Source organism: Lutra lutra, chromosome 4 (genome assembly GCF_902655055.1).
Source record: "Lutra lutra chromosome 4, mLutLut1.2, whole genome shotgun sequence".
NCBI lineage: Eukaryota > Metazoa > Chordata > Mammalia > Carnivora > Mustelidae > Lutra > Lutra lutra.
This window is the reverse complement of record NC_062281.1, coordinates 103772567-103791550: the sequence shown is the minus strand read 5'-3', so window position 1 is coordinate 103791550 and position 18984 is coordinate 103772567. Positions and strand designations below refer to the sequence as shown.

Here is an 18984-nt window from a genome sequence, read left to right as displayed (position 1 = left end):
GTTAAGAGACTTTGTTCAAAAGAGGATACACTAAAATTAACTATATTTCTACTCATTAAATTCTAATTACATTTCAGAACTGCCTCCCTGAGATTACTCCTAAAGCACCATGATTAGTGATTTTAGCCTTTCCCAAATCTTCATGTAATTCTTACTAGCAAAAGAATGGCTTGCGGTGCCTGGGTGGCTCAGTACGTTAAAGCCTCTGCTTTTGGCTCAGGTCATGATCTCAGGGTCCTGAGGCTTAGCCCTGCATCAGGCTCTCTGCTCAACGGGGAGCCTGCTTCTCCCTCTCTCTCTGCCTGCTTTTCTGCCTACTTGTGATCTCTGTCAAATAAATAAATAAAATCTTAAAAAAAAAAAAAAAAAGAATGGCTTTAAGTGGGGCACTTGGGTGGCTCAGTTGGTTAAGCAACTGCCTTCAGCTCAGGTCATGATCCTGGAGTCCTGGGATTGAATCTCTCATCTGGCTCCCTGCCCAGCGGGGAGTCTGCTTCTCCCTCTGACCCTCTCATGATCCCTCTCTCTCACTCTCATTCTCTCTCAAATAAATAAGTAAAATCTTAAAAAAAGAAAAAAAAATGGATGGCCTTAACTAATTTAGTAATCAGAAAAATAATTGCCCCCTCCATCTCTAAGATCTTAGAGAGGACTTCACTTATATCACTATGTACCAACCATACAACCCAGTGCAGAACTGAGATGTAATTTTCTAAAGTTGTTCAATATACCCAATGATGCTCAACATTTTGTAGGCCTCCATTTATTATTCAGTCTAAATATGGAGTAACTCTGGAATTACTCTGAATCTATGGCAATAGTCCCACTCTAAATCATAACTACAAGTTTAATGTTGCCATCATTTCTGATTATTAAATAATTCTTACAAATACATATTTTATATTGACTTCACATTTAATTTCGGATAGAGAAAATGTTTCCTAATTAACATAGAATTGGTCAGGATTTTTTAAAACACAAGCTTTAATTCTAGACTGTGAAATTCTTAGTAGAATAGTATAATATTTTAACCACCTAACCCAGAATTTTAATTCTTATAAAATTCACTGTTGTTGGATATAATATAAAACATAGGTAAAGGGGCGCCTGGGTGGCTCAGGGGGTTAAAGCCTCTGCCTTCGGCTCGGGTCACGATCTCAGGGTCCTGGGATCAAGCCCCAGATCAGGCTCTCTGCTCAGCACGCAGCCTGTTTCCTCCTCTCTCTCTGCCTGCCTCTCTGCCTACTTGTGATCTCTGTCTGTCAAATAAATAAATAAAATCTTTAAAAAAAGTCATTTCTTAAAAATAAATAAATAATTAAAAAAAAACAAAACATAGGTAAAGAAGGACCAGGGTGGCTTATTCAGGGAAGCCGCTGCCTTCAGCTCAAGTCATGATCTCAGAGTCCTGGGATCCTGGGATACAGACCCATGTCAGCATCTCCCCTCTTGTCTGCCTCTCCCTGTCCCTCTGCCCTTCCCAGGCTTGTGCTCTCTCTCAAATAAAATCTTTAACTAAAACAAATATAGATATATGCTTGATGATTATATCTTATCTTGTTACTGAAACATTTGTAGAGGCTCCCCAAATCCTAGCTATATAATTTAGAAATTAAGTACATTATAAGTTTTAAAGATATAAAAAAGAATTCATATATATTTTTAATTACAAACTATTAATGCCTATAAAGCTAGAATTTTTCTCTAATTCAAAAGAGTAGAATTCAATAATAAATGCTTCATGGGATGCCTGGGTGGCTCAGTTGATTAAGAATCTGCCTTCAGCTCAGGTCATGATCCCAGAGTCCTGGGATTGAGTCCCACATTGGGCTCCCTGCTCAGCAGGGAGCCTGCTTCTCCCTCTGCTTGCAGCATCCCCTACTCATGCTCCCTCTCTCCCTCTCTGACAAGTAAATAAAAATCTAAAAAATAATAATAAGCGTTTCATCCCCCATCCTCAGGGGAGATATAAAACAGAGTTAACTGGCTAAGAAACAACTAAAATTATCTTTTAAAATGAGATGCACAGGGGCGCCTGGCTCAGTGGATTAAGCCTCTGCCTTTGGCTCAGGTCATGATCTCAGGGTCCTGGGATGGAGCCCCACATCAGGCTCTCTGCTCAGCAGGGAGCCTGCTTCCCCACCTCTCTCTGCCTGCCTCTCTGCCTACTTGTGATCTCTGTCAAATAAATAAATAAAATCTTGAAAAAAAAATTAAATGCACAGTATGTTAAGTGTTCAACAAATGTTAGTTGAATAATTTAAGACGCAATTAATGAAGAAACGTCTCTAAAAAGGTACAGAGTAAATTATTTTCTTTACTACTATTCTAAAACCCATTCAAAAGGATGGAGGGGTGCCTGGGTGGCTCAGTGGATTGAGGGTCCAAAAAATTCTTGGTTTTGGCTCAGGTCCCTGCTCATGAGGAGTCTGCTTCTCCCTCTTCCTCTGCCCCTCTCCCCTGCTTGTGCTTGTGAGCCCTCTCTCTCTCTCAAATAAATCAATAAAATCTTAAAAAACAACAACAAAGAAAAAATAAAAGGATAAAGCTTTGGTCCTTTATTTAGCTAAAATCAGCTCTGACAGTATCTTATGTAGACACATCAGCCCATGGTACATGTGAACAGTTACTCACCAGGCAGAATTTATGTAGGGCCAACAATAAAGGGTGTTCTACTGAAAACAGAAAACAAAACAAAACAAAATCAGAATGTTTCAGTATTTCTATAATAAATGATAAATTTACATATAAAGAAATCACCAAAAAATCTTTATGGATTTTCCTTTAAGAAATTAGTTTTTGCTTATATCCACCTCTGGACTAGGTGAATAAGGAAATACGTTTTCTTTAATAATGAGTACATCTGGACACCAGTTGGTAGGTCATTAGTATTTCATACTTAAATATAATTAATATCTACAGAAACTAAATTCCAAATAAGGTCTTTATACTCATACTGATTCCTATCTTACTCAAATAACATTGAAGAATATATTAAGGGGCAAGAAATAAAATTATTTTTAGAAATCTAAGATTAAAGATAAAATGTTAAGAAAAAAAATAATGTTAACATAAATAAATTCACTTCTATATATATTTCTATACATGGATATGGAAAAGGTTTCATGAAAAAATATCAGTGGTAGCTTTCTAATCAAATATAAATAAATATGATTTAAATGTTCCTTTACAAAGAGGAACATTTGAAGTGTTCCTTCAATAACTTATAATATAGATTAGGAAGGAAGAAAAATGCACAAAGCTAAGAATGATTTACAAGTATGAGATTAAAGGAATCAAGGTACAGCCATTATAAATTTTATGGTCAAGAAAAGAGTACTTAAGAAAGGCTCCTTTAATCTCCAACTCCATCCCACCCAATAAAAACCATTCTCTTTAATCTTCTGAGTATTACAGAGTGCCTAACAATGAATAACACTGCCTTACCATTCCTGCTTACAGGCAAAATTGCAGATAAGGAAATGAAGTACTAGGAAGACTTTTAATATAATACCAAACTAGGACATAATACAAACTAAGACTGTACCTTTTCCTTTAAAAAATGGAGAAAAAGGGGCACCTGCATGGTTCAGTGGGTTGAGCATCTGCCTTCTGCTCAGGTCATGATCTCAGGGTCCTGGGATCGAGAGCAGGGAGGCTGGGCTCCACTTCTCCCTCTCCCTCTGCTCCTCCCCACTACTAGTGCTCTCTCTCTCAAATAAATTTTAAAAAATCTTTCAAAAAATGGAGAAACAAATTTGTGACCTATCTTTTTAATAAAATAGCATTCTAAAAATTTGTAACTGTAAATGTGTTTGTGATGTTGCAAGTCAATCTCTACTGGCTTCAATTTCTTCATACATAAAACAATAGGGTTAGTTTGGGTAATTTCTAGGATTTCCTTCAAGTTTTATAATTTGATTTAAGTCACATTTCAATAAAAAGAAAGCATACATAAATTCTTAGTGGGAAAAAGTCTGGAATAATTAGAAGTCTCTAAACTATAAGGTCAGTTTAATAAGAGGAAAGAAAATAGATTTGTTTTAAATCATTTAAGCAAACAAAAGTCCTTCTAATTGCAAAACTCTGTCATGTCTGCTAATCAGCTAACGTTTGTGACATGGATGTATAATGTGTCCCTTCTTATTGTTGACAGCTGTGCTCTATTCATCAATTATTCTAATTTACCTTCTGGAACTGTGAATAATTTTGGCCTACAGACCAAATTATCTTTAAAGCAGGTGCAGCTTAACATAGCTATAAAAAGAAAAAACTCAATTAACATAAACTAAATGTTGTGCGTATGCATAAAATATCTTTGGGGAAAAGGAGAAAAAATTGATAAAAATGACTGTCTTAAAAGAAAACTGGATAATTAAAGAATAGGAATGGGAAGACTTCCCACTATATACCCTTTTGTACCTTTTGAATTTTGTATCATGTACAAATATTACTTATTCAAAAAATGTAAAAATTATAATTAATATGAAACATAAGTAATGAATTTCCCATTGCAAATTACTTGAAAATTCTAATTGCAAGTAACTGGAAGGAATTAGTAATATAATGAATATAATGTGTTCATTTCGTATATAAAGAAATAACATTTGAGAATGATTTGTAATTTTTTAAATAATACCTCAGATCTAATTCAAATATTATTTCAATCTTTATGAGATTAAAGTAGTTTGTTCTTTCCATATTCAAACCCACAAAAATTAAAAAGCATATTTAATTGCTGAAGAACTAAAAATTTACAAAGTAAGCAAAACTATTTTAACTCGGGGTGCCAGGGTGGCTCAGTCAGTTAAGCATCTGCCTTCACCTCTGGTCATAATCCCAGGGTCCTGGGATGGAACCCTGCATCAGGCTTTCTGCTCCGTGAAGAGCCTGCTTCTCCCTCTGCCTGCTGCTCTGCCTGCTTGTATTCTCTCTTTCTCATTCTAATAAATAAATAATAAATAAATAAAATCTTAAATAATAAATAAAATCTTAAAAACCAAAAAACAAAACTATTTTTTACTCAGACTATGTAATTAAGTCCCACAACCCAGGGGTGCCTGGGTGGCTCAGTCAGTTAAGTGTCTGACTGTGGCTCAGGTCATGATCTCAGGATCCTGGAATCAAGCCCCACATTAGGCTCAGTGCTCAGCAGGGAGTCTGCTTCGCCCTCTTCCTCTGCCCTTCCCCCTGTTCATGCACTCTCTTTCATATGAATAAATAAAATCTTAAAAAAAAAAAAAAGTCCCATAACCCTGAAAATGTAAAGAAAAAAACTTGTCAAATTTGGTACTAAAAATGTATTCCACTTGTAACAGAAGTTGCCGTAAACAAGTTAAAAGACAAAGGACTGGGGCACCTTGGTGGCTCGGTCGGTTAAGGGTCTGACTCTTGGTTTCAGCTTTAAAAAAAAAAAAAGACAAAGGACAAACTAGGGGGGCACCTGGGTGGCTCAGTGGGTTAAAGCCTCTGACTTCAGCTCAGGTCATCGTTCCAGGGTCCTGGAATCGAGCCCCACATTGGGCTCTCTGCTTGGGAGGGAGCCTGCTTCCCTTCCTCTCTCTCTGCCTGCTTCTCTGCCTACTTGTGATCTCTGTCCATCAAATAAATAAATAAAATTTTTTAAAAAAAGGACAAACTAGGAATAAACATAATACACATAAACAGTTAAATGATTACCACTAAGAACATATAAATAGCATCTTCAAATCAATACCCCCCAAAATTCCAGTTGAATGAGCAAAGACTACAGACAATTCACAGAACTATAAAAGACCGATAAATTTATGAAAAGAAGTTCAACGTCACAAGTGATATTAAAATAAGATATCATTTATGGCCTACTGGTTTTGCAAAAAAGACCTGATATCTAGTGTTGGCAAGAACATGAGTAAATGTCCTTTCACATATTGTGTTAAGAACATAAATTGGCAGGGGGTAGAGGGGTATGGAGAGGGTGGTTGGGTTATGGACATTGGGGAGGGTATGTGCTATGGTGAGTGCTGTGAAGTGTGTGAGCCTGACAATTCACAGACCCCTGGGGCAAATAATACATTTTATGTTAATAAAAGCAATTAATAAAAAAAAAGTAAATTGGGGGCACCTGGGTGGCTCAGTTGCGGCTGGTGGTCATGAGGTCATGATTCCGGAGTCCTGAGATCAAGCCCTATGTTGGGCAACCATGTTAGGCACCCATGTTGAGCACCCTGCTCAGCAGGGAGTCTGCTTCTCCCTCTGCCCCTCACCCCGCTCATGCTCATTCTCCCTCTCTCATATAAATAAATAAAATCTTTTAAAAAAAGGATATAAATTGGGATAAACTTTTTGAAAGAGAGTATGACAGCATGAAACTTCTACCTATGAAAATTTTACTTTTCCAGCTATGAAAATTATGTTTATACTCTGACTTACCAATTCCAATTCTACTTCTAGACACCTATCCTAAAAAAGTACTTGCAAATATACACAAAGGTACATATACAATGATGCTCCTTGAATATCTGCTTGTAATAGAGAAAAATTAGAAATGAACGGAGCTCTCATCAATAGAATTGTTAAATTATGGTAAATTCATTAATATATTCATTAATATCCTCACAATGCAAAAGCACATCACAGAACAATAGAACTATCAATAAATATTTGCTGAATGGATCAATATAAATAGGTTCACTTAATTTTTTTTTAAAGATTTTATTTATTTCAGAGAGAGAGAGATCACAGGTAGGCAGAGAGGCAGGCAGAGAGAGAGATAGAGGAGGAAGCAAGTTCTCCGCTGAGCAGAGAGCCCGATGCGGGACTCGATCCCAGGACCCTGAGATCATGACCCGAGCTGAAGGCAGAGGCTTAACCCACTGAGCCACCCAGGTGCCCCAGGTTCACTTAATTTTTTTAAAGAGGATATGATATCCATGTCTAAATAAGTAACAAAGAAAGGTCTAGTGGGACACATATCAAACTGTTAAGAAAGGTTACCTCTGAGGACAGGAATGGTACTGGATGCAAGGCATAAAACTGGGAAGAGAAAGGGGCTGAAGGGAGACTGTTTTACTCTTTATCATTTGTATTACCAGAATGCTTCACAAACATTCATGTATCACTTGTATGTTTACACACACATTTCTTATATGAATACAATTTTTTAATTTTAAAAAGAGAAAACTGAAAAATTACAAGATTAGATCTGAAAGGTTCTCTTCTACATCAACCTGCCAACTGGAATACAATCCCAAAGATAAGATTAACTGCTAGGTTTACAGTGCAAAAACTATTGGGTACTATTCTAAGATCTTTACTCATATTGTTTAAGTGATCCTTATAACAATCTTATGAGATAGGCAGTTTCATTCCCATTTGACAGACGAAGACCCTTGGCTTTGTAAGTTTAAGAAATTAACCCAGTATCTGGGGGACCTGGCTGGCTGAGTCAGAAAAGCATGCAACCCTTGATCTCAGGGTTGTGAGTTCAAGCCCTACATATATATTGAGTGTAGAGATTAAATAAACTAAAAAAAAAAAAACTAACCCGGTATTTACATTAAGACTCAACATGTATTTCACAAGCTACTAAGTACTTCTTTCAAAAGTGCATCAGGACATACATCCTGGTATCCATGTTGACACCGTAAAAAGTACCAGAAGGTGGGATGCATGGGAGGTTCTGCCTGCCTCTCCCTCTGGCTTGTGCTGTCTCCGACAAATAAATAAATAAAATCTGTAATAAATAAATAAATAAAAAGTACCAGAGGGCACCTATTTAACCTATTTAAGAGGATAGCAAAACAAGGGGAGGCAGTATTTATTTATTTAATAATCTATACATGGTTAATCTAGCATATATATATATATATATATATATATATATACACATATGTATCTATGTATGTAGATAGTTAATCTTGGTAGCCAGACAAGAAATTGTCTCCCTCTCCCCAATCATATCCAAAGCTTTGTACCAATGAAAATTAGAATTTCTGACAAAAATACAGATACAAAGAGGACAGGCAAAGAGAGAGAAAGAGGAAGAAAAGGAAAAAGAGTAGGAAAAGGAAATGAAGGAAATACAGTAGCCAAAGGTTATAATCTCAGGGCAAGATTGGAAACAGTCTGTGGGATTCTGCAGCTCTTTCTGCTATATCACACTAATTCCCAAGAAAGTGAAAGGCAAAGAAAGATAAGGAAAGTTATGAAATGGAAAGAGTCATCTAAATATGCCAAAATGAAAAAGCTTCATAGTACTGAAATAACCTTTTTTTTGTAAGATTTTATTTATTTATTTGACAGAGAGAGATCACAAGTAGGCAGAGAGGCAGGCAGAGAGAGAGAGAGAGAGGAGGAAGCAGGCTCCCTGCCGAGCAGAGAGCCCGATTCGGGACTTGATCCCAGGACCCTGAGATCACGACCCAAGCCGAAGGCAGAGGCTTAACCCACTGAGCCAACCAGGCGCCCCAGTACTGAAATAATCTTTAAAAATTATTCCAACAAGTATGCCTGGGTGGCTTAGTGGGTTAAGCCTCTGCCTTCGGCTCAGGTCATGATCCCAGGCTTCTTACTCAGGAAGGAGCCTGCTTCTCCCTCTGCCTGCTTCTCTCCCTGCTTGCGCTCTCTCTCTTTCTCTCTGACAAATAAATAAAATATTTAAGAAAAATTATTCCAACAGAGGACCCAGTTTTATGATCTTTCTCATTATTTTCCTATTAAACAATGTTAATAAGGTAGATAAACAGAAGTCTGCATTAATAATAGTCTAATCAGACTTTTATTTTTTTTTTAAAGATTTTATTTATTTGACAGAGAGAAATCACAAGTAAGCAGAGACGCAGGCAGAGAGAGAGTAGGAAGCAGGCTCCCTGCTGAGCAGAAAGCCCGATGTGGGGCTCGAACCCAGGACCTGGGATCATGACCTGAGCCGAAGGCAGCGGCTTAACCCACTGAGCCACCCAGGTGCCTGCCCCCTAATCAGACTTTTAAACATGTACTTTTAGCAAGAGAGACAAAAAGTATTAGCTCAACTGTGTAAGAAACTAAAATAAAAGTAGAGGGTGCCTGGTGGCGTAGTTGGTTGGATGACTGGCTTTGGCTCAGGTCATGATCCTGGAGTCCTGGTATCAAGTCCTGCATCGGTCTACCTGCTCAGCAGGGAGCCTGCTTCTCCCTCTGACTTTTCCCCTCTCATTCTCTTTCTCAAATAAATAAATAAAAATAAAAAATAAAATAAAAGTAAATATTACTTTTCATTTTTAAAAAAATCTCTCCATGTCTAATATACTTGGGCAGGGGGAGGGGGAAGCAGGCTCCCTGCTGAGCAGAGAGCCCGATGTGGGACTTGATCCCAGGACCCTGAGATCATGACCTGAGCCGAAGGCAGAGGCTTAACCCACTGAGCCACCCAGGTGCCCAGGTCTAATATACTTAACCCTTATTTAGTAAGCCCCACTTAAGTTTAAAATTACGTTTAAAATTATGTAAATGAATACCACCATCAAAAAATAAGCAATACTGAAACTGATAAGAAGGGAACCAAAAGGAAAGAAGGGAAAAAAAAAAAGGAAAAAAAGAAAAGAAAAATTAGATCTAAGAACTTTGGAGTTTAACTTTCAAGTTTAAAATGGACTTCAATTTTTAAAGTATCCATGAAGGGAGGCTGGGTGTCTCAGTAGGTTAAATGTCTGCCTTTGGCTCAAGTCATGATCCCAGGGTCTGGGATAGAGTCTGGCACTAGGCTCCATGCTCAGCAGGAACCCTGCTTCTCCCTCTGCTTGCACTCATGCTGAGAAATAAAATCTTTAAAAAATAAAAAAAAAATAGGGGCGCCTGGGTGTTTCAGTCGTTAAGCATCTGCCTTCAGCTCAGGTCCTGGGATCGAGCCCCACATCTGGCTCCCTACTCAGCAGAAAGCCTGCTTCTCCCTCTCCCACTTCCTCTGCTTGTGTTCCCTCTCTTGCTATGTCTCTCTCTGTCAAGTAAATAAAATCTAATAAATAAATAAAAATATAAATAAAGTATCCATGAAAACCAAACCAAATATGAGGAAATCTAGATAAATCTAAATAAATTTAAGTGTTTCAACAAATGCTTTACTAATCATGATTCAGTTTTTAGACCACAACTAAAAGCAAAATTAGCATTGATTTAAGGCATAAGAATTTTATTTATTTGTTTGTTTATTTATTTGTTTGTTTGTTTGTTTGAAAGATAGTATGTGCAAGAGAGAGGGTGGCAAGAAGCGGGTTGGGGCAGATGGAGAGGGGAAGGAGGAGGAAAATCTTAAGCAGGCTCCATGCCCAGCATGGCTTGATCTCACAACCAACCCTGAGATCAGGACCTGCCAAAATCAAGAACTGAGTGCTTAACCAACTGAGCCACCCAGGCGCCCCTAAGGCAGTAAGAATTTTAGATTGAAAAACAAAATGTTTAGAGAATGATTTTTATTCTTAAATAATAAACTTATAGCTCACTTGCTTAAAATATGGTTCAGCAGATCTCTTTAAGACCTGTCAGACCTTTGCTGTGTTCTCTGTCTCAGACTGAACAGCTTCCAGTCAGAAAACTCAGACTGTGTCACTGATCTCAAGAGAAACCTGGCAGCTAAAGTATGGACAGACCCAAAACAAGTCCATTCCTTAAAACAATTCAAAATGGAATTCCACTTACTAGTGATCAACAGTGCCATCACTTGATTATATTATTATTATTTGACATTAGAGCTAAACTCCAAGTCTCCTGACTTCCAGCCAAAAGCTTTAGGTGTTAATCATAAAAAGAATTCAAGGATTTTAAAACATTTTTATTCCTTAAATCATCACAGCAGCTCATAGTGAAAATTCAAATGTATATTAAGCAGAGTTTCAACCCATAAAGATGTAAGAAATGTAGAAAGTTTACAATCTTAATATTTGTAATAAAAATTAATTCTAAACTCTAAGCACAAATTAATGCTATATCAACTAAGGTCAAAGTAAAATACTCATAATTTCATACAGTATTCTTTATTTTTGTGTGTTTTATTTTACGATAAAAAGGACGTTTTATCTAAGAACACAATTTCACCTTTTATTATATAATGAGGCCTCCAGCATAGTTTTCTATCACACCTAAAACAAAGGTAAAAAGTGTGCTTTGTAAAATAGATTAAAAGTGTCCTTCATGTTTTATTCCCACACATACTCTATTATTTTCAAAGGGAAAAAGCAGAACTTGAGGTATTTATGTATACTTCAAAAATCAAACTATCTTAAAAAATGGCTTTAAGTCAGTAGGTCAACATTCAGAAACATATAAGGAAATGTACTAAACCAAGAGCCACAAAAACTTAAAAATGTACCAAAAATGCCAAAATTATACAAGCATTAACTACTAAATTAAGTAAAACAAAATATATACTATATAATTACCTATTAAAGTTTTCCATCCTTAACTTTTCTACTTTCTTAGTTTTATATATTTATCACAGAACTGAGTCGGAAGGTACATTAGTCCACGCTATTTAGTACAGAATATTCAAATTACTTACCTCTAACAGATGGTCTGCCAATCAATACATAAATGCCTCCAATGACAGAAAATTTTTATATACCCCCTACAAGGCACCTGTGGCAGGTAGCCTCTAAGATGGTCACCAGTGACCCTAATAGTGTTTATAACCTTTTGTACTCACTGGCCCTTACATATGGGTTGGATTTAGCAAGTCACTTCTACACAGAAGCACAGGAGAAGTGTTGAGATGTCACTTTCAAGCTCTGTAAAGAGATGACAGTGTGAGTCCTGAGTGTTGGCATGTATTCTCTCAGACTCTCACGCTGGGGGAAGCCAGCTGCCGTGTCATGAAGCAACCTTATGGAAAGATCCAAGTGGCAAAGAACCACTCAACCGCCAGAAGGAATGGAAGCCCTCAGTCCAACAGCCCACAGGAACAAAGGCCCAAGTCACTGAATTTGGATGGAGATCATCCCTGATTTGTATCTTCAGACGAGATCACAGCCCCTTGCTGCAGCTTGACTGCAACCTTAAGAAAGACCTTAAATCAGAGGTACTCAGTAGGGCTGTGCCCCAGGTTCCTGACCCTCAGAAACAGTGAGATAAACTATTTGTTGTTTTAAGCCACTATGTTTTGGAAAAGGTAATTTATTACACAGTAATAGACCATACAGGACTCCAAAAATTTTCTCACAAGTAGAAAAATTTTGCTTTTTTTTTGTTTTTTTAAGAGGGGAGGGGCAGAGGGAGAGAGAGAATCTTAAAAAGGCTCCATGCCAGGGGTACCTGGGTGGCTCAGTGGGTTAAAGCCTCTGCCTTTGGCTGGGGTCATGATCCCAGGGTCCTGGGATTGCCCCCCCCACCCCGGCCCAAAATCAGGCTCCCTGCCCCCTCTCTCTCTGCCTGCTTGTGATCTCTGTCAAATGAATAAAAAATCTTAAAAAAAAAATAAGGTTCTGGACCTCAAAATACTAAGTGGATCATGCCAATACTCTACTCTATTAAAAGGTAATCAACAGGGGCACCTGGGTAGCTCAGTTCGTTAAGCAGCTGACTTTGGCTTAGGTCATGGGATTGAGCCCAGAGCTGGGCTCCCTGCTCAGCCAGGAGCCTGCTTCTCCCTCTCCCTGCCATTCTGCCTATTTGTGCTTTCTCTGTCAAATTAATAAATAAAAATCTTAAAAAAAAAAAAAAGGTAATCAACAGATGCCTTAAATTTTTTCCAAAACACTTTCAAATAGATTATTCTGTTCAACTTAAGAGCCCATTCCAGACTAAAATAATAGTAGGTATTATTACCATTGTACAGATTAAATATTAACTCTACAGTAGGATGAGTAGTAATGTAATCAAAAGCAAAGTATATTGTAATCAATAGCAAAATGAAACTTAAATCCGGGCAATCTGATTTCCAGTTTACTGATCCACTAAGGAAAACTGCATCTCTTCATACTTATTTTGAAGTGTTTCTCAAACTGCTGTGTGTGTGTGTGTGTGTGTGTGTGTATGTATTAACCTATCACATGCTGTCCATTCAGTAACTGATAAATTCACAAACAGAAAAAGAGACTGAACACAATTATGTAACTAAAGAACTTAGGATAACACCCCTGTTGTCTTATGATATATTCCTCATACTGGCTTTAAAAAAAAAATAAAGAAAGAAAAGAATTGGGAAGTAGGAGGGAAAGATAAACATGTTAAAATCCCTTCACAAAAAATTACATATTTCTAATGACATCGAAGTTCGAGTGTTTTGTCTTTATTTTACCTGACAAGATACAGTTAGTGGTTTAATTACCTGTCTTTTCCCTCATTGTATAATTTTTTTTTCCCGTGTGGAAGCAATCTACCCCCTAAAACCTAACTAAAATTGTTCATTACATCCTCCTCCTAAATGAGACCTCCAGAATATGACATATAAAGGAAAATGGGTTCTTAGGCGTTTCTCCTTTCTAGTAAAAATTCAATACAACTCACGCCAATACTGGAGACAAAAAAAAATCTACTTGGATTTACTGTGGGGAAAAAAAAAGATTTGTAGCATATTTAAAGCCTACATGTTCATTTCTGTGCCATTAACTTCTTGATGCATTCTTTGAAGTCTACAACAAAGGGAGGGAAATAAGTGTTAGATCACAACCTATGAATCTGGGTGGAACAAAGACTTCTCCTTTCATTATGCAGAGAACCAAGTTGCCAAAAACGCTCCGCTCAGATACCATGCGTGGTTACAGACTGCACGTCTGGGTTTAGAGAAGAAAACAATCAAACGCTGGTCAATGCTGTCCCTGCCTCCTCCGGCTCTCGCCCCTTATACCCAATGCCTCGCCCCAGAGCTTGAGCCCCAATCTCTTTCTCCCCAATACACGCGACCCGCTGAACCCTACGAGTTCTACAGCCTCCCGCGTCTTCTACGCAGGCGCTTCCCCCGCCCCAGCAAAGCCGGGTTCCAAGCCCAGTCTCTACCCCTCTCCCCGCCCCCCGCCCAGACCCCCAAAGGCTGCTCCACAGACCACTGACGTAAGATAAGGCCAAAGCCGGCCCCGCGGAGCTGCCCCACGCCGAGGCTCGGCTCCCAGTCCCGGAGCTTCCTCCCCTCCTCCCGGCCAAGGCGTGCCCAGACAGGGACGCCAGCGCGCCCCTCAGTTCTCGTCCGGGCCCCGCAGCGGGCCGAGGAAGGAAGAATCCGCGGAACCAGCTCCCCTCCCGCCTCTAAGCAGCAGCGAGGTGGACACCCACCCTGCGCTCGCTCCTTGCTCGGGGGCCGACAAGCACCAGGGCGAGGGGCGTCGCTCTGCCCCAGAGCCCAGCTGGCAGACAGGGGAAGGTGTGGTTCAGGAGCGGCGGCCTCCAAACTGGGGCCGGCAGTTCCCGGGCCCTCACCCACGACCCCGGTCCCCTGCACCACCGAATCCTACCCGAGACCCTTCTCCGGGCCGCAAACGCCGCCGTAGGGGCCAAGGGCTGCCTGGGTCGGAACCCCGTCAGGTGGTGACAGGTGGCGACCGGTGACCATGGCAACTCGAGGTCTGCGCAGCCGACCCCGCCTCCGCCACCCGGAGTCACTCACCTGAGGGTTCCTGGACCAGTCCAGAGAAGTGGCTGGGGAGAAAGCGACTAAGAGGCCGGCGGACGCGGCCCCGAGGCGGCCGGCTCTGGGCTGGGACTGGAGCGCGAGGGCGGAGGTCTGTGTCTGTGCTTGGCGTCGGTCCTCCCTTCTGCCGCCCTCACGTCAATCCATCAGACCGTCAGTCGGTTCTTCCCCGAGTCCGCCCCAGCCGAAGTACCTCTCCGCTCAGCCTCGCAGACTGCGGTTGTCAAGCGGCGTCCGAGCCGAGCTCCAGCCCCGAGCCGCAGCCAATCACCGCGCTTCTCCGAGGCGCCTCAGGACCCCGCCGAGGGGCGGCCAGGCAGGTGCCTGAGCCAAAGGGAAAGTCAGCTGGGCGGGCCCAGGCTAGGAGTGGTGGGGGCACGCTTAGATGGACCGGCTCCCGGCCTGCCCTCCAAGGACCGACTGGACTCTGAGGAAAAGCTTGCCTGGCGATCGGGTAAGGAACCAGCGCCCCGGACGCAGCCCATCGCTGGCGGGTGACCCTGCGTCCCGAAATAGCGCCGAGGGGACTTCGGAATCGAAAAGTCATCTGCGCATTAGAATCGATTCAACATTCCTCCCCGACAATTTATTAATAAAGACTAATGAAGTAAATCTGGCCTCCTCCCCGTGTCTCTCCGATTCTGCAGGCCCCACTTCCTCCCGAAAACTCCAGCAGCTCATCTGCCCCTTTCTTGATTTCTCCTTTTGTGATGCTGATATGTCTCCGAGCATTTTCCAGTTACTTAACACTTAACGGGTTCCTAGGGGTTTTTTTACTACCCTTTTTAGTTGTAAGCTCCTTGACAACAGGATCTCACTTTCCCACCCCACCCGTGCAGTAGTAGTCCACAAATAAACGTGATGCTTCACCGAGCTGAATTGAGCATTCAGTGGGTATAACCATGTAGAAGAGCTAGGAATAAACTGACACAAACCTCTAACAGCCTCGTCCTCATAAAGGCCAAATGCCAAGAGTGATCTGGGCCTCCCAACTGGGGGCAAGGACGTAAAAGAGAGTGGTAATAATAAACATCAAAAACATTTCGGGACAGGAAGAATTTAATCCAATTCAAGATACAGGGAGCGGTAGTGTGAAGCAAAGTTTCCAAGAAAAATATTTACAAATTCAGGGAAAACAGTTTATGCAAAATTTCTCTTGCCTAGTCCTGATTAACTCCTGGAAGAGTCTTTATTAAGAACTTTCTGTGATAAGTGACAGGCAAATAAATATAAGCACAAGTTAATGTTACCCAGGGTCCGGATATTTGAAAAAAAGAAAAAAGAAAAAAATGGTAAAGAATGTTTAAATAGAAAAAGTGGGCAGATATATCCAGGAAATGCAGGTATAGTCTTTGCCAGTATAGTTCATCTGAGAATCTGCTTCTTGATCTTGAGTCTCAAACAATACCAGTTGCAAGAAGCAAGCGTTATTTATTTAAATTTTCAACTAGATCTACAAAGAGTTATTAATCAGGGACAATCTGACAAACATTTGACCACCTATTGAGGGCAGAGCACTACCACAATAGGAAGAACCTGATCTGGTACTAGATTGTTTGGATAGTCATTAAGCATAAGATTAAGTGCTCTCCCTATGTTCTCACTTAAGCCTCACAATCTCCCTTAAAATGCCTGTTAACTATTCCCATTTTAGAGATTAAGGAAAATAATTTGCCCAAGGTCAAACAGCTGTTCTGTAGGAGAGCCAAGATTTTAACTATTATGATTCTTAAACCCTCCTTTTTGAACTCTACCTCAGTGTATCAACTGGAAATTTTAGCTTGAAAAAAGTGGACCTTATTCTGACAAGGCAGAGGGAATAAGAGGTCTTACTCATCTTTATTCCCCCCATATCCTGTGGCAAAGTGTTATGTGCATCTAAATTTTCAAAAAGTAGTCATCAGAATTGTTAGAAGCAAATGAATAATCATTATATTTCCAGAAAAGGGGGGTACAGGATAGAGAGAAACTAGGCACTGAAATACAAGACATCTGGTACAACTTATCACTCGTTCAGTGATAAATGCATTGACTGTATATTCGCTTGCTAATGTAACATCAAGTTTTACACCACAACCTTAATAGCTGTTAGCCTAGGGTATATCACCTTTCCTTCTATATTCAGCCACACTGGTTAAGATTAGATCTTCTTGTCTTTCACTCTAGTTGCTGCAAAGCAGCGAATTGTTCAGAAAAGACAAGGCTTTCTTAGTTGAAAGACTGTCCTTAGATTCTGAGGTACTGCCTCAATCATTCACCAAATATTTATCCAGTGCCTACTCTGGATCAGGAACTAGGTTAGGCATCATGTGAAAATGCAGGTTCTAACTTGTGGGAATGATTCATAGTGCCTTGTTACTTAAATGCCTATAGGCTAAGGTGGACCCCTTTTAATAAGACTCTCAAATCTCATTTCTAAAAAGGAAAATATAACTTTTTGGGTTTTCCCCAAATAGTGGAAAGGAATCTGAGCACAAGCCTAAATTAGGAAATCTTGCCTCAAGCCATTCAGGGGAAGTTCAGTAGGGATATGCGTTCTTGTTTTAAAAGCTCCACTCTCCTTATTAGAGCACATACACATAAATACACACAGCAAAGAGCTGTGTGCTTTAGAGCTGGGGCACTGCTGGCTCTGGGAGAACAAACAAAATACCACCACTGCAGGTTCTCTTTAAAATAGGCTCAAGAATTATGTAGGTAGAATACCTGAGTCTATCAGCACTCCTATCCAGACCCCTAAACAAAAGCTTAAATTATAGGTCAATGGCTAAACCTAGGAAAGAAAAACAAATTCTTGTTTTGACATAGAAGAGATTTATATATATCTATATATTAAGTAAATATCCTGGATGTTAATATTGAAAACAAAAATAAAATCTTAAAAATATTTTGTTTTGGAAGAAAAATAAATACCCCATTTTAATGAAGTCATTGACATACTTCACAATCCAAAAAAGGAAGCTATAGGTTAAGAAATGTTAATAACACATAAATCAGAGTAAGCATCATAATTTTGGATGGGTATTTTAAGATAAGGTGAATAACTTTCTGGTAATAATCTTGAAACTCTTTAGTAGAACTTGCTAGAAAAATAAAGAAAAACATGAGATTCACCAAAATGAGTCTAGGTAGGTGTCTTACTTACAAGTCAGGTGCTCCCAAAATACTTATAAAAGTCCTATATCAGGGTCGCCTGGGTGGCTCAGTGGGTTAAGCCTCTGCCTTTGGCTCAAGTCATGGTCTCAGTGTCCTGGGATCAGGCCCCGAGGGTTCTCTGCTCAGCAGGGAGCCTGCTTCCCCCTCTCTCTGCCTACTTGTGATCTCTATCAAATAAATAAACACTATGGAGTATTATGCCTCCATCAGAAAGGATGAATACCCAACTTTTGTAGCAATATGGATGGGACTGGAAGAGATTATGCTGAGTGAAATAAGTCAAGCAGAGAGTCAATTATCATACGGTTTCACTTATTTGTGGAGCATAACAAATAACATGGAGGACATGGGGAGATGGAGAGGAGAAGGAAGTTGAGGGAAATTGGAAGGGGAGGTGAACCATGAGAGACTATGGACTCTGAAAAACAACCTGAGGGTCTTAAAGGGGTTGGGGGTGGGAGGTTGGGGGAAAAAGGGAGGGCACGTATTGCATGGAGTACTGGGTGTGGTGCAAAAACAATGAATACTGTTACACTGAAAAGAAATTTAAAAAAAAAAAAAAAACCTGAAAAAAAATAAATAAAAGGCAAAAAAAAGTCCTATTACAGAAAAATTAAGTACAGTATTAGCTTTTTTTTTTTAAGAGTTTGGTCAGTAACTAGGCTCTTTCCTACGAAATTTTCAGTTATTTATCTAAAATTGTCACACAGGGGCACCTGGTAGACTCAATCAATTGAGCATCCAACTCTTGATTTCGTTTCGGATTGTGATCTCAGGGTTGTGAAATTGAGCCCCTAGTTAGGCTCCGTGATCAGAGCTCAGCAAAGGAGTCTACCTGATGATTCTCTCCCTCTTCTTTTGACACCCCCAATCCTGTGTGCCCCCTCACACACTCTCTCTCTCAAATAAATAAAGATTTTATTTATTTATTTGAGAGAGACAGAGACAGAGTGAGAGAGCATGAGAGCAGAGGTCAGAGGGAGAAGCAGACTCCCCATGGAGCTGGGATCCTGATGTGGAACTCGATCCCAGGACTCCGGGATCATGACCCAAGCCGAAGGCAGTCGCTTAACCAGCGGAGCCACCCAGGCGCCCTCTCTCTCAAATAAACAAATCTTTAAAAAAATAAAATAGCCTTATAAAGCAAATGACAAATGATTTACATTTCAGCATTTATTCTTCCTATTCTAAAAGAATATACCCGGGGCCCCTGGGTGGCTCAGTGGGTTAAGCCTCTGCCTTCGGCTCAGGTCATG

The 18984-nt window shown here is 40.0% G+C and overlaps 1 protein-coding gene across 13 annotated transcripts in view; it reads right to left on the bottom strand.

Annotated features, from left to right (window-relative positions):
- The window catches only part of WDR47 (WD repeat domain 47), a 63799-nt gene extending 48969 nt beyond the window's left edge, over positions 1–14830 (bottom strand). For 3 of the 13 annotated variants that reach the window (XM_047728444.1, XM_047728446.1, XM_047728457.1), the window contains exons 1-4: positions 14549–14830; positions 11692–11738; positions 4189–4257; positions 2635–2675 (exon numbers count right to left, since the gene is read on the bottom strand). In XM_047728444.1, the coding sequence (XP_047584400.1) occupies positions 2635–2675; positions 4189–4255 (108 nt within the window). In that variant the 5' untranslated portion in view covers positions 4256–4257; positions 11692–11738; positions 14549–14830. The remainder of the gene's footprint in view (positions 1–2634; positions 2676–4188; positions 4258–11691; positions 11739–14548) is intronic. The other 10 variants (XM_047728447.1, XM_047728449.1, XM_047728450.1 and 7 more) reach the window with 8 other exon arrangements.
- Between the last annotated feature and the right edge of the window lie 4154 nt (positions 14831–18984).